The 16,986-nt window shown below is 38.9% G+C and overlaps 1 protein-coding gene across 1 annotated transcript in view; it reads right to left on the bottom strand.

Moving 5' to 3' along the window:
* Positions 1-11,884, bottom strand: part of LOC140335374 (contactin-associated protein-like 5) — a 212,877-nt gene extending 200,993 nt beyond the window's left edge. Inside the window, exon 1 of the mRNA XM_072417940.1 lies at positions 11,597-11,884. Coding sequence (XP_072274041.1) covers positions 11,597-11,678 — 82 coding nt within the window. The 5' untranslated portion in view covers positions 11,679-11,884. The remainder of the gene's footprint in view (positions 1-11,596) is intronic.
* Positions 11,885-16,986: the final 5,102 nt, after the last annotated feature.

The following is a 16,986-nucleotide window of genomic DNA, read 5'->3' as shown; positions in this document are numbered from 1 at the left end:
AATTCTGTAGTTTACGTAATAGCTAGCATAAGATATGACGTACATGCAAATCTTGCACCTCAAGAGTAGATGGCGGATGGCTAGCCTACGTTCCCACAGAAAAACCCATCAGATTCCCTCATTCATTCTCCAAGAGAACAAAGGGAATATTCTCAATGATTGGCAGGCCTAACACAAGCTTACTTTAGAATCTTTGACAGATGAGGGTCGGAGATATCAGACAGAAGAAGATGTAAAATGATCTTGCTGAAAAATACAAGTACATTTTTTCCATCTGTCAACAAGCTCTTTTCATTGTAAGAATGTCTAACAAGTTAAATAATCATTTTGAACAGGCGAGTCTCCTTTGCTCAGCAGTAGGGCGGCCCAAACAACGGTTACGGCTTGTTTCAACCTTATTAACTACGCTCCCGTGTCATAGCGAGCTGGGATCTGTCTTGTCCTGCTGGATAAATTACACAAGAAGTGGTTGTATCATCAAAATTCCATTTGTTTTAAGCCTGTGTCCTTGACATTACTATTTGCATATTAATAAAAAGCACTAGCAGACCACGGTCCCACTGAGACACTCATTACTAAAAGTAAACGCTGACGCCAAGGTACGGCAATCTTGGAAGACGGAGAGAGGGCAGCACACGTGAAATAAAGGACCATCAGCGCCTTTCATCCATTCTCCAGGGGTCTTTCTGTACATATTCGGAATTGCCAAGTCCAATAGTGAGGGTTTTTTTTTTTTTTAATAGAGGATAAAATGTTTGCAGAAATCTGCAGAATCTGAAAGGCTTAAAGAAGAACAGTGGCCAGGATATAGACATCCAAATATTTACATTTGTATAAGAAGCAGCAAAAAATGCAAATAAATAAATATGTAGAAGGAATATATATATTTATATATATAAATATGATGTAATTTTTATATATATATATATATATATATATATATATTTAGGGTTCTCTAATAAATGCCGAGACTGATATGCTTTTATTTATTTATATGACAATTCTAATGCTTTTTCCCTTTCAATATTCCTTCCATTCACAATTAGGCACTGATGCTGTCTTGTTTTCCACTGGTGGAAGGTGTGGAACAAATCGGTTTCTGTTATTTGATGTTTTTTTCTTTACTGCATCCATTGACTCAATACGTGTTCCCTTAAGCACCGATTTCCATTTAGGAAAATAAAAAAGTCACAAGGTGACAAATCTGGTGAATATGGAGGATGTTCCAGCGTAGTAATGTGTTTGTCGGTCACAGAAAGTGCTGTGTGAGAAGGAGCATTGTCCTGATGTAGAATGAAACCATTTTCCACATTTCTGCGTCTTTTCCTGACTCTTTCTCTCAGCTTTGTCAGAACTTCCTTATAATAATGTTGGATCCCTGTTGTGCCTTCTGGAACCCATTCTGACAAAATGACGCCCTTCATGTCACAAAACACGATGAGCATGGCTGTGATTTTGGACTTTTTTGATTCTTGGTGATGAAGGTGTTTCCAGTGACTGTGGTTATGTTTCAGGATCATACTGGAAGATCCGGGTTTCCTCACAAGTTATGAAAAAGGTTCATCTCCACCTCAAGTTGCTGCAAAATGTCAGCGCAAATTTTCTTTGCGGCACTCTTTTTGCTCCGGGGTGAAATTTTAGTAAAAGTATCAAATTGACGCGTTGCTCAATTTTTTTATTTCTCGTGATTTCAGCACATGAGGGGAAACACAACAGCATTAAACCGTGACTGACAACAAAGTAAACAGCGGAGAGTGCCCGCATTTGTCCTGCATGTTTGGAAAAATGCATACATTCATGGCAAGAGATCATAATCATCACACCGCTTTATTTAGGTGATTTAATACAGTCTCCTTGTTTCATAAACAGGCCTCATACATACTGTTTAACCTGCAGAATGATAGGATTTGTATTTCTGTACATCCAGTACTAAAATCTACATAGCTCTTCCATAAAGCACCAAAGAGCGGATTGCTTTTTGCTGCAGTTTACCTTTCATTTACAGGTCTCCATCTGCAATCCCACCTTGGCTTTTAATGGTAACTATCACACTGATAAGCTCGTCTCCCTGTTCTTTGCACTGATGCACACCCAAGTGACTACTCTGAGTCCTGCTGTGAAGAAAACCACAGAAGGCTACATCGAGTCAAATTCAGGTAAATATACTGCTTGCATTAAAACAAGGATACAAATGTATTATCACATTATTAGTATAATATATGTAATATATATTAGTGCAATTACAAAGCAACTGTCAAAATAAGCTCCCACTAACCTTTTTAGCTGCACGCACTGTGAAGTAATTTAGCCTCAATGTCTGCTGCTAAAACTAAAACTTTTGTTTTTTCCTTTATGTCCTTAGCTTAGCTTCCCCTACCAGCAGAGTTGTAAACTTGACAGCCTTCTAATCTTTAATGTAAATTCAGAGCAGAAGCACATGGAAAGAGGAAAGAAAAATGCTAACATTCAACTTTGAAATGAGGTACTCCACAATGCCAGCAACTACATAGTTGATGGTAAATATTTGAATGTCCATAAATTCTAGATAACTTTAGACAGGCAGTGGGAACAGTGTTTCCTGGGCAGCAATTGGAAACTGGCATCTTGAAATTGGCAGCTCAGTGGCTGGTGTGCTTCTTAACAATCCAACATTTCAACATTTGACAGTAAGCTGAAGTGATTGGTACTCAACCACCCACTACCATCTTTATTCATTTCCTAGGGGTAGACAGACATTGGTGAGATGCTACATGTAGCCCTCAACTTGGGGGACCAGATCCTGGAAGCAGTAACCACACTGCAACCTCATCTGTATCAGCCGAGTCTTAATAGCAACTCATAATCTTTTGTATTTTTTAATACAAAAACTGAATTGCATGTAATTAATCTTACATACCCCTCTGTTCCTGATTAAGTCTGAGGAAGTCTGAATTAGTGGAAGGGGTCCAAGATGGGGGTTCTTCCTCAATATACTGTATACACTGTACCTACATCACTATTAAAATAGAAAATAGAAATATAAAATATTACAAGTAAGCGTACTGATCCAGTAAATAGTTACACATTAAGCTAAAGTATTCTTCTGTACATATATACACGTTCCAAGCTGAAGGTCAAGAAAACACGTTTGCTGTTGAATGCGAGTTAAAATGTAACTGTTGGAAAATATTGATTTCTCTTTGTATCTTCTTTACAAGGACCAGGAACCTCAATCACCCCTGAGAATTATACTTCCTTTTTAGGACTTTTCTTCTTTTCTCCAAATCATAAGAACAACAATGGTGATAATATGAGATACTTGGCAATGACTCAGATGTGTTCTTTTTGTAATCCATTGCCAGTTAGACAGCTAAAGACACAAATGAAATACGCACATAAGTGCTGCAACTTGCCAAGAGATAATAAAATATTGCTCTTATCCCTTTGCTCCTTCTAAATAACTCTCCTTTTTACATGTCCACAATTTTTTTTATTCCATGCCACATTCCCACCTACATGACTATTTATTAATGCCACGGCACCACTCTCACTTCTTCCTGCAGTCTCAGCTGCAGCTCCCTGTTTGGCCCATCAGCTCAATGCAAGATTTTGCTGGGCAGATAGTCACACTATAGGCAACAGATTTTAGGCAAATGCAATAGATGCATTTGAAAAAAAAAAATACAGCTTTTAAAAAGTCATATCAGTGATCTATAGAGATTTTTTTTCTATTTATTTAGGTTATTTCTTTTTTTATAGACACAAGAATCTCAAAGAAACTTTTTTTTTTCCCTGTTTTATGGTGTCTAGTATAGAGGAATGTATTACGTGCATATTAAAAAATATGAAGGCCATGTACTTTGATATATGGTTTATACCTTGAGACGATGTTATCAGTCTGCTACAGGCAAGGGGGATTTATTCAGTCTTTTCCTCTTTTCTTTCCAGTCTAACTTCTTCCTGGCTCATCTGTTTTTATTCATTGGGTTTCATGTGATCCTGGTATTGAAACCCAAGGAATGAAAAGGATGAGCTAGGAAGACCTAAGGCAGCCTGCCTACAGATACTGCCCCTCTAGGAATGTCATCTCCTCCAAACTGATTTCCACTAACCAAGGCATTTTGATATTGCATTTGTTCCTCCCAAAGGTTAGCTCATTGTTTACATGGCTCTTTAGAGAAGTACCGATGCAGGGTGTTGTGATGTAATGTAAGCACCCTGCTGACCTCTCTCTGACATAATCTACATTGAACTGGTTATTATTCTTTTTCTTTAGGTAAATCTTGCAAATCTCCACAGGCATTTTATGTGAAATAGTCCTTTTCTGCAGAAGCTTCCTGTATCACAGACCAGTCACGCTTACTCTCCTTGTGCAGATCTTGTAGTGGTCTTGTATCCGCCCCCTCCTTTAGGACCTGCTGGGCCCCTCCCACAGCTCTGCACAAATTATGTACAGCCCAGGGAGGTTGTCATTGCTACATCTACAAGGCAATATTTGGGTTTGCAAAGGAATTTGGTGTACACAAAGTGGATTTATATTCCTTGTGGCTATTGAACGATACATTTATAGGATTATTTTTTGTCTGGAGTTAGACTTTAATGATTCTGTGCACATGTAGCTTATTTACAGAACCTTCCTATGCATGTAGGCATCTGGGGCCTCAAATTCAACATTTCCGAAAGCATTACATTATTTTCATATGTTGTAATCACATCTCCTTGACACATCCTGACACAATGTTGGCAGCGCAGTGGCAACAGCTGCACACTGACTGTACAAAGAGGAAGTTTTTGCAAGTCTAGCTATGCCGTAATCAAAGAGGCGGCAAGGAACAAGACGACATGACAGTGAACGTAGATTAGGTGTATGTCCTTTCTCCCTTCTCTATTACTCAGACGTGGTTGTCTTTCCATCTGTGATGTGCTGAAATCCAAATCTGAGCATGTGTATCCTACAGCAGAAACCCCAGAGAGAATTCAATAATAGGAGATATCATCTTGACACTTAATCTGTGGTGCTGTCACTGCCAAAGCATATCAAGCCTCCAGTCCCCAATCTGCACCGTGTTTATTTAGTACATCGAAAAAGCAGGCTTTGTCCTGATCAAGCAAAGATTTTTAAAGGGCCACTAAACCACGGCCATATGTTGGCTTTTATAGAAAGCCATTAAAGAGTCGTGTAGTTTGCTTTCCTGAAATTAGAAAACGGTATGCTACCAAATGCTAAATACAACAATTTACTTTTCCCTGTGCAGCTGGCTCTCCACATAGTTTAACCCCTTCCTAGAAACCTTAATAAATGTTTATCTATCAATTTATCAAAAAAAAGTATAAAGTGCAACCACCCAGAAGTCCCCATACATATCGGCAATACTTTATTTAATTGTCCAATTAATTTTTTTTACCCAAATCCTGTACTGTTCTGAACGGCCAAAACCTGGCCGTCTATTGGTCCATTCATAAGTGACCTTTTTTATACTTCACCTTTTAATGGATCAACACTATGATTGCTATTTTCTTTGGCTTAAAGTCCTAAGTATGAAGACCAGTCATTCTGCAAGGTGAGACATCAACCCCATTCAGGGGGATGAAAACTGATTCACTTTATTGGACCAGGGATGCTCCCCTGGAGGTCTCTGAACTATTTGATAACCAATAAATAATCCACAGATAATATATATTCACCTAAAGTCTTTGAAGTGTCTCTGTTCTTCAGCACCACCATCTTGAATTCAGGGCCCAAGCTTATTTTTAAAGACTTAGGTGCACTAATACGAAGCATGTGATCATAGATCAGTGTTTCTCAACCAGGGTTCCTCAAGAGGTTTCCAGGGGTTCCTTAAACAATGAGTAATTTCTGCCTTTTTGAGACAGTTTACCTAACACCAGTGATTGTTCTTGCTATCTGTAAGGGTGACATTTTTTCTCGTTTGCCAGCAATGTAAGAGACACTAGGCCTGAAGCTCACCAAACCTGGTGAAGATAGGCTATTATGGGAGAACCTTGGTGATCCAACAAACCTGAAATGGATTTCATAAAAATGTGTTGTCTATGTGTTGGCAAATGATTCCAATCCTGTACCAGAATCATTCCAAATGTGCAGTCTCACCCAGATTTTCCCATGAATGTCTATAGTCTCCAGTTTTGGATAGCATTAATAAATCAAGACCCATTGACCACCTATGTACTGTGAGCTGTAGAAATTGTATTTATTATATTTATAGAAGGGGTTTCTTAGAACCTGAAAGTTGTTTCAATGTTAAAAAGGTTTAGAAACAATATGATAGATTGTCCTAAATGGAAGGCTTTCGGACAATCTTACTACTAAAAAAATCCAATTAGGTTACAGGGATAAGGAGGGGAGGTCAAAGAACTTGATTCATCTATTGATTAAATATTATCCTACATTTACTAATGCTGAAAGCTTTTAGGACCTGATAACTCAACTTATTAAAAAAAAAAAAACTCCAATCATTCCCTTTAATAAAGTTATTAACTTCTCTGCATCTGTTACCAACAGTTTAAGTTTGTAATATCATTTACAGTGAAGACATCTCTCAAAAAAAGTAAAATAAAATTAAAGAACTAAACTAAACTGTATTAAAAAGCAATCAGTCATCAACACGTTCATTATGTCCTATGGGAGTCAAGTATGGGGATGTCTTGCCAAAGGTACCGAGCGCCTGTCTCTATCTCCCTTTCACATGTGTAAAACAGAATATTTCAATATGAAGATCAATTCACAAGGAAAACTTAGTAATTCATAGTGGAATTCAGTGATGACTTTTATTCATTAAAAATAAAATATAGGCCAACTTTAAGATGAAGTATTAAATTTATGGAGACTTAGATTTAATGAAAAGGTATTCAATAATATAAATATGTTATGGGATGTCAGATTCTGCTTCTTTAATTTGAGATGTAGAAGTAAAAGACTGTTCTAATCTTTCCTCTTGTCAAGTTGTTTCCATATTAAATGCAGAGATTTAAGGATCGGGAATGGAAAGTTTCTTTTCTTACTAAATTTAAGATTTTAAATGTAACCTGGTATAGGAAATGTAAGAGTTTGAACTTCTGTCGGTTGTTGTAGGTGACCTTCCAAAGACATTTGTGTTTGTTTGTGAGGTCAGGTGCTGATGTTGGATGAGAAGACCTGGCTCACCATTCCAATTCAACCTAAAGATGTTTAGTAGGGTGAGGTCAGGGCTCGGAGCAGGACACTCGGGTTCCTCCACACCAAACTGGTGACCCCAGGTCTTTATGGAGCTGGCTTTGTACACAGGGGGAATGATTATTTCAAGGGGTTCCCCAATGAAAAAAGATCAAGAAACACTACACTAGAGTGACAGCTGTCAGTCTCCTGGAGCTGTTGACACCAGATCCAAGATGGTGGCACCCATTTGGAGTCTTTGGGGTTTTGTATGTCCACACAATGGAGGATTCTAATGATAATAATATGTATAAATCATTACAAATGGATGTATATAATCTTATGTTAAAATGAATTATCTGATGATGATGATGATGGTGTTGATGGGTAGGGAAGGGTTACAGAACAGCACTGTTCACTTAGTAAAAACCATCAGTCCCATGCTGTATGTGAGTATATTAACGCTTCCAATGTTTTGTTCTGATATATCCCTCCCCCTCCACCCCCAACACATTCCTCCCTATCTTTCTTCCCATCATCACTCTCAGATCTTGTTCTTTCATCTGACAAGTTTATATGTTGTGTTTACCCCCTACCCGAGTGTTAATATAATTGTGTTAAAGTATTTTTAGACCTAATTGGCTGTAAATATTAGATGTACATGTGTTACTCACACTTTTACTGCAAGCTGTCATCCACATATGGAACGCTACTAAATAGAGGGGATTCAAAAACTTTTGTCAGTTACGGCTCCCTCTCATGGTGGGAAAATGGACACTTATTGACAGGTTACCTGTAGGATCAGAGGAGCCAAACGCAAAGCTAACCTTCCACCTATAGTCACTTTTATGTACTTATCCTTTCCCCCCATAAACTTTTCTTCATTGTCCTGTACTAAGTATTAAAATTGGGAAAACTCCATGAAGAAACCAAGTGAGAGGCTAAATGCTCCTGTACCCATGAATAATTTTCCTTATAATTCAGAAACCGAGGATTCTGAGAATTTCCCACATGTCATATCAGTAAACTAAATTTATTTTATAGGAAACAAATTTACCTGCAAGCTGAGCTGAGTATTCATATGTCTGCTGCACACTGGCTATGATGGTTTAGGATCGTTATCCTCCCCTATGATGGTCATGACTGCACCTTTTACCAACCACAGTGACCCAATCCCCAAAAAAGAGATATATTGCAGCTCCCTAAGCCTTAGACATGGTGGCTGCAATTTCATTGTTTCATGGTTAATTTTTTTTTCACTCAGTTTTCACATGGAGGTCCTACTGAGACTGACTTCATGGCAGTTCTCACTCACTGTACTGTTTTCACAGAGAAGCAGCATTGTCACTGTAGAGAAAGAAGTGTTGGATCTACAAATCCCCCTTCTTGTCTCCATAAAACTGATAAAGGTACTCAATGATCATACATGTATATACTATAACAGGGTGCCCCATGGCTTGGCTGTCTTAGATAGGGTTTATGTAGCTTGATGGTTTCCAGATGGCTTCTCTGGAAATTTGGTGTGAAGGGTCTTAGAGCCAGCCAAGGAAGAGTAGGGAAGGATCCTTGGACATGGGCCAGGTTGGCCACTTTGTCCATGTTCGGGTCTTCCCCTCGATCTAGAAAGCACGGGAGTTCAGGGAATCAGCAGCCAACTACCAGTAGCCAAATCTTGAAGGGGAAGGAGCTCTGAAGACAACCACTGGAGAGTAGGTGGCCAAGTTTTTATGCAAAAGGACTTTTGTATTTCACTGTTGGTAGAGTAAGAGATAATTAGTGGCCCAGCCAAGGTAATGTCTGCTTTGCTTTTTTTTCCCGTGTTCACTGACATTCTTATACTAAAAAAAAGACCCCAGATAAGACCTTGAACTTTGTTTTGAAATTGATTGCGTGCTGCCTCATTGACCCACTGAAAAGTCTGTTGCTTTCAGCAAACCCTACAGGAAGCTCTCAATACTTATGGAGAATTGGTGTCATCGGCTCCCAAAGAATATATAGATAACACCATCTAGCATCACACAGGCTGCATGTTCTGTTTACAGATGTGTAAGGTGCGGTAGATCTTCTAGGTGGGTAGACCTCCCATGAGGATCCAGTCCTGCCTCCCCCCAGCCAAAATGTTTTACCCCCTGTCATAATCCTCTGTAACTTGTCAAGTACCTCCATGCACATTAGGAACTAATCATCCCATTACCAATCTGAGCGGCCATCTACATGTCAAACCAAATACTGATTGTTTTATCGCTAATACCTTGGCAGAGACCTACAATGTACTGGAACTGAAAGCAGCCAATCAGATGCTACCTATTAGCTTCAATGAAAAATAACAAATGATTGACTGGCTGATGCATTTCACACATTACTTTTTGCTCTAAAATAGAACTCTGGGCAAAAGAAAAAGTGATATAAATAATGCAGTATTATATCCAATATCATAATTCTATTACCTCTTGACTCTGCCAGTAGGTTTGTTTATTACCCAGAGCGACAACACTGTTTGTTCCAAAATTTAAATAACTAGAGCATTGTCACTCGATGAGCTGAGTCTTAGATGGACATGAAGTGTTAGAAGCAATGAAGCCCAGCTCTTGCTAACATTTTTTAATCAGTCCCAGCAACAGTTATGAAAACAAAGGGTTAAGAATATGGATAAAAGGTAAACAGCTTTGCCATGTAAATACTAAAAACTACAGATAGTAAGCCCATACATTTAAAGTATTTTGATCAAATCTAAGATCCATCTAAAATACACAGCCAACAGAGTTAACCCTTTTTCTTCCCTATACTTTCAAGGAACCAGAAGAGCCAGTATATCCAAGCATGCTGGGAATGTCGCTCCTACAACATTGGCCAAAGTTGTTCTTCTTAGCTGTGTGATCGGGAGGAAGAATGGTCTTCCATTGCCGAAGACTATGTTTTATTTAATAATGTTGACTTTTTCCCATCCACCTACACTGTGTCTGTCCATCATACATTTAATGCACTGCTCAGTGGGAAACAAAACTGCCATGAATTATTCACAGGGTTTTCCATTCCTAGCACATCTCTCTAGTAATTACCTCCTTGACAAGTAAATATGGTAATTCATATCACAGATTTACAAGATATTTCAAGAAGAGAAGCAAATAGGCGTTTTGTTTGCGTAGCACCGGTGAGATGTCTATACATCTGGTCTCTTATAGAGCTGTATGAGGCTGGGTCCTGGTCCTCCTGTATGAGCTTTTCCTATGACTTCTGGTCATATATTCTATAACTGTACAGCAGTATACTGCTTTTTGTCCAGGGGCCTAATGAGCTCAGTATTAATTTTTGTTTCAACCCGTTCACATCATTTTCCATGGAATATTTCATTACACTCTATATGCTGAGATAAAAGGCTTCTCCTATTTTTCTGCACTAAGATACTATATCCAAAGTGGAGTTTGCTGTTTTCATTGGGTTTGTTAGGATTAACTAGAAGTTGTATAAAGAGCAACAGTGACCCCCAGTGGTCACATGACCACAATGCACTGTTTTAAAATAAATCAAAATCCAACTGTAAGATACACATTGATTGTAACTATAAATCACCACATTCTGCAGAGCCATTCACATTCAATAATCTTAAAACATTTTCCTGTTCTTTTTATTAACCATACAGCTAGTGCATTGAGTTTAGTGCAGTAAGTACCACTGTGAGTTGGTAAGTTTATAAGCAGCAGTAGCCCCTAATATTTACAACTACTATATAAATAGCATTTTGTATTTGGATATCTTGTTTTAGTGATGCTCTTGCTATAGATAAATGTGCCAATATACCCTCAGGCAGCCTTTATGTGCACTGGCCTCCAGAATGACAGGTTCCCTTTACAGAGACTGCAGCAGCTATGCCTGCAGGAGTGCTGGGAACTTGACCAGACAATAAACTTTGAAGAGTGATACATTGTAGCAGGTCAACTGAACTGCAAATCTCATGCAAGAGACATAATATCCCCATCCTTACAGTATATTTATATTTGTCTTGTCCTATCACCAATCATTTCATGCCTTCCCAGCATTGCAATCAATAGGTGACTTGGTGACCCCCTCTTAACCACACATCTATTTAACGCTGGACAAATCTATATGGACATTATGCTAAGATCTCTTGGGCAGAATTCAAACTTCATTAGAAAGCAGAACTGGGATCCATGGCAATTTTTTAGGGCAAGAAGCACATTATTATACCCAGTTTGGCACCACTTATTTGTCAATGGCAGGACAATATTGTGACACTCCACTAATACTTGTTATGCATCTCTAGGGATTGCTTCCTATTAAATATCATCCACAGCTCACCTCTTATACATAAATCATAAATATGCCACCTGGGGAATCCCTAGCACCCAGCCAATGTGCCAACACAGGTAAGGAACTGCCATCCACCCCAGCTATCAGCACCCACCCCAGGTGTCTGTGCATCACACCCCAACTGTCCTCATGACTTACAGTTTGCAGCTGTTGATCCCAGGGGCCACACAGCAGACAGCACACACAGAAATGCCCCAAACAAGGTTGCACCAGAATCCATTGTATTTTGTGTTCTGCTCAGGTAGACAGCACAGTCTGTGTGGATTGTATCCCAGATCTCTGTGTCTTGTGCTACTCTGACAATCCTTTGCTCTCAGCAGCATTCAGATAATCCAGGCTGGGCTGCAGACTTCCTCTGCACAAACTCCTTAAAGAGAACCATCCACAAGCAAGAAGAAATAGCAGCCAGAGAGAGGGAAGGACCAGCTTCCAGTGCTGGAGGAAGATTCAGCACTGAGATGGTGGACAGCTCCTTATAGGCACTGAGCACTGAGCTCTCCACCCACAGCCTGGAGCAGCTACACCCACTGTGCCTGGGAGAAGGTGGCAGCAGCATACAGAGCTGGCACTGTGCAGGGGGGTCACAGCCAGCACAGGGATCACACACTGGATGCTTACTGTGGAATCCAAATCACTGCTGTGTGCCAGGTCCCTGTGCCAGTCTCATAGAAGGTGCTGTGTCTGCACACTTTGTCTACATGGCATCACTGTATACAGCAGAGCCAGTGGATCGCACAGTGCATGGGATTATATAGACATGTATGCTATTAGATGAGAGGATTATACCAGAACTCTGTGTGACAAGGTTGGTGTTTAACCACCGATGATCTGATGGCTACATTATTTATTTAACTCGGAATATTCTTAGGATTGGGGCAGTAGTGCAGGAAATTTCAGGTATTATTAAAAAAATGTATTATAGCATAATATATATGTGGATTTTTTAGGGTGACCATACCCACATTGGCACCATAATATAATTTATATTACATTTTTATCAATGGTTCCAGGTCCCTCTCTTTTCAAATTAGTCCTACCCCCATTCTAGGGCTTTATTGCCTCAATGTGTCCATTTCTTATGGCCAATGAGGCTGCATCACATAATACAATTTAACATACTTAATCTGCAATATCTACCTTCAATCAACAGATTTTCCCTGCAGTACTTTCTCTGCCACTAGATGTCTTCAGTTTATTGTTTGGCATTAATAAATCTCACTTCATCTGAGACCAGCTCTGCTGTAAATGGACTGCAAGGGGTTAATACCAGGTCATCTTCGGGTACTGAGCATTGCTTGCCTTTTTAAAGTACATTTAATGTGTAGGAAAGAGCAAATCAGACTATTTCATTTCACTTAGAATTTATTTAGGGATCATTTTACCTATTTGGGTAAAAATCAGAATCACACTAATTCTAACCTGTTTGGCTTGTAATGTTAATATTGGCTGGGCAGCTTGTTAAGGTACACAGTGGGCAGTGTTCCTATTGGCTGGAGTAGTTTTTAACCTAAACAGCTCCTGGCAAACATCAGCCAATGGGACTTCTGAAGGCTGTGTATCCTAACAACCAGTTCCTCACAGCTTCTTACTCTTCCAAACTCTTTGAAGTTCACCCATTTAAACTTGCAAACAATTTTGCAGAAATTGCAGACAGCAGAAGTTGGAGTTAACCCCAATGGGGGAATCAAAGTGGAACCTATAATGATGTATTATTGGTAAAAGGGCTGCATTGGGGTCTTTAATATTTGTTCAGCTTTGTGAGATGAGCAGTTTGGGATCTGGTTGGATTACGCTTAATCTTTATATTGATTTCAAGAGCATTATTTAACCATTTATGATCTGATTGCTACATTGTTATTTGTCATTTTACATTGTTAATCTTCTCTTCTTTGTTCTGGCATCATCCAGGGTCACCATCTCCATTGTGGAATGAGATGTCAGCTCACATATGACACAATCACCTAAACCCCAATATCCGTGCAGGTCTTGGTTTTGTTCCCCAATGCCTAGCACAAATCAGGGACATGTGGGCCAAGTTGAGCCTGGTACCACTGTAGTTCACTACTATCAACCAGTCATTAACTCCCCCAAAGCACCCATTCTCATTAAAATTAGATCAGGTGGTTGAAATCCTTTTTTTTATCAGTGTTTAGCAGTTTGGTTTTTAGAGACTCTCCATGCTGCGTCCCTGGGTGTTGCGCCTCTCATACAGCTTCCAAATTTCCATGAAAATGCATGCAAACACATCAAGATTCCTAGTGGTTAAAAACTGATTCCCATAACCCATTAAAGTGGACCTATCACCACATATTTTTGGTTTATATAAAAGGCTAGTAACCCATCCCCTATCTTTACCATTGTGGCAGTGAAGGCTGAATGGAAAGTATAGGTGGAAATGTAACTCCCTTCTCAGAAATTCAAGGGTGTACTCCCAACCCCAAATATTGATAAAACAGGAGAAATAAAGAGCTAAAAGAGAGTTTTTTTTGGAAAATCAAATATGTTGTGAGAAACAAAAATATATATACTGTATATATAACAGAAATTGTATACAATATAGAACAGTAATAAAAGTCAGTTGCCCTACCAATTAGAATATCATTCGAAAACAAAGGCCCATTTTCTATACATATTCATACTAACAATAAGCAGCAAGGGCTAGGTTTCATTAGGAAATGATGCCGTTTCACCCTATAAGCTTCTTCACGGGTGTTTTGAGATAGTATTTGGGCAAAATGCGTCAGAAAAACCCTTTCTCTCTCTTTGCACTTTATTCAACTGTATGGAAAACCTGGAGCCTCTTGGAATACTTACATCACATATCCCAGGACTGCTCCTTCCACGCTTCTTTCAATGTGCGCAGAAGCTTTTTTCGAAGGTAAAAAAAAGCATTCCAATCTCATGCCTTTTCTGGAAGGCCTGTCACCCAATCTTGCACCTTGACAATCTTACAATCTTGACATAGGAAGAAGAACCTGGAAGAAGAATGAAGCACCTGATGTCCACTCCATTCCGAAATGAAGAAGGATGATGGAACAGTGGAACAGGCCATCTGGACTAGGATTTTTTTTTACTGATAGTTCTCCTTTAACTGAATGGCTCACAAACAGGAATTGAAAGACAGCTTTTATTATTGTAAAGCAGCAGCAATATTCTGAAAATAATAAAAATTGCTCTGTGTCATCTGACAATGCTCAGCCAATAAATAATAGACTTAGTTTTAGCCTATACCTCAACACCCAGCCTCACCACTGGAATTATTTCCATAGCTTGCATTGGATATCTTGCTGATAATAAATATTCTTCTCTTTGCGCTTGCTGATTATAAAACTGTGGAGCCCCATCGCTCTCTCCAGGAGAGTTCTTTTATTCTTTTTACAGATAATAGTTTTGTGGAAATACCAGCGATCTCCTGGAAGGTCAGTCTGCAGACAACCTGTAGTGTGAAGCCTCATTGATCATAAACGAGGTGATTCCATAATAGCTCATCACCTAATACGTCCTAATGTGCTACACAAAGAGCTCCTCACCCATGAAATATTCAGAGACTGAGCTGCCTTCACCTTAATTGTAAAACATCCAAAGGAAATGTGGATTTTATTGGCTATTATCGGCTGTCTGTAAAAAAAAAAAAAAAAACTGCCTAGTGTAATCTACCTATCTCTGCATTAACGTCCAGTATTAAACAAGCAGCTGGATGTGCAGATGGAAAATATCTATTGAAGAAGATTTACCTGCTGATGAGCAACAAAAATTGGTCTGCCCCTGCTCAAGGCTTGGGCAATGAAGGAGCAGCATGTTCCTTCCTGGTATATGTGCATGCAGCCTGAAAGTTCTGATCCTCTGATCCTAGTCCAACTGAAAAAGGGAAGCCAAAGGGTTGATTCCAAATGAAATCTGGACACAATGCAAAATCCCCAAAAATGCCGCAGTCTATTGCTATCATTAGCACAGACGTTTTCATAGCAGAAAAAGAGACAAACTTATCCAACCTCCTGGTGCTTTAAGCATGTGCTGACCCCCTGTATTGTTCAAATAACAAAAAAAAGTTTCAGTTTGGTAATTCAAATATATTAAATGTTAAAGATTACAAAAACATGTAATGGACTGATTCGGTCACGTAAACATATACATAGATTAGAGTAGGTCAAACCCATTCAGAAATCATGGGATCTGAGACCATTAGCTATACATAAAGTTCTCTATAGTAATTTGGGCAAAATAAAAGTAATAATAAAATAATATTCCAAGACATTTTGCCAAAGGGCTTCTGCAGGAGCGAGTTAAGAATGTTAGAGTACTGTAAAATATAATGAAATAAAAATAGATATCTCAGGTAGATTGAACCACAAGGAGGTTAAAAGAAGAAGTTTCCATACTTAGGAATCCCCCTGAAAGATACCATACTTTTACCCATTGGTTCCTCTTTGGCAGGATCCTTCTCCTTGGATTCAGATGATGTCCCCTTTCATGTGACACTTCTCATGAATGCTGCAGAACCATGTAAGGACCTTATGGGAACACTGTGATGAGCCCTTACAACAACCATTGGATAGCACTTGGAAGAGGGTGTAACAGAACCTCCTAAATGCCAGAAAAGATGATAGAAGACCTGGGACCTAGAATATCACATGATCAAAGATTTGGTATGTATTTTTTTTTTCATTATTTGTTATTTGTAATATATGCAGATTTAGCAGATAAAGGTGGCACAGAAAAAGTTTTTGTTTTCCACTTTGGAAATTCATGTAATACCATTGTCTCCTACAGCCCACCTTACAGTGCAAAAGTCTCACTCAACTTTAAATTTATCACATGATAACCAAGTTGTCCAACATATCCAGAATCCAGACAACCAAGCCAGTGCAGCACCACAGTTGGGGCACAGAGAATGGTCGGAGAAGGAGGTTCTTGCATGAATGTGCAGCAAAGAAAAGAGGGGAAAGAACTCCGACTTGCAGAGAGAGCCAAGGCCCAGGACTGATGGGGATGGAGCAAAGGCTGCTGTGGGAATGCATGCAAGAAAGAAATAGCAGTAGGCTTTTTTTGTTGGCAAAATTATATTATTCAAAATATCAAAAGAGTAATTCAATTGCCCATATCCTACTAATCCTAGTGGGGTTTTTTGGACAGTTTACGATACAGTTAGCGTCTGTAGTACAGTTTGTGCAAATAAATTTCCTTAATGGATACAAAATGATGGAATATTGGAAACGTGAATGGTCACATTAAGCCCAATTCATTTTGCCTAGTGGGCTTCTTCAGGGCTATTTTAGAAAAATGAATTACCTAAATAATAAGAAGGTTGTTGTAATAAATATGATGTGAATAGGACGGTATACATAAAATATTGTATGAAAATGTTATGTAAAAAATAGGGGTAGGTACTGTTGAAAGAAATTATTTATACGTAATAAATATTGAAACCTAAGTATCTCTGATTTATAGAGTATATGATTTCAAATGTTCGGAGTATATTTAATAAGGATTTCTTTAATTGCAACAATATTATGGCTTTTCCTATTGCA

The sequence above is a fragment of the Pyxicephalus adspersus genome, chromosome 7, assembly GCF_032062135.1.
Source record: "Pyxicephalus adspersus chromosome 7, UCB_Pads_2.0, whole genome shotgun sequence".
Taxonomy (NCBI): domain Eukaryota; kingdom Metazoa; phylum Chordata; class Amphibia; order Anura; family Pyxicephalidae; genus Pyxicephalus; species Pyxicephalus adspersus.
This window is presented reverse-complemented; position numbering and strand designations above follow the sequence as displayed.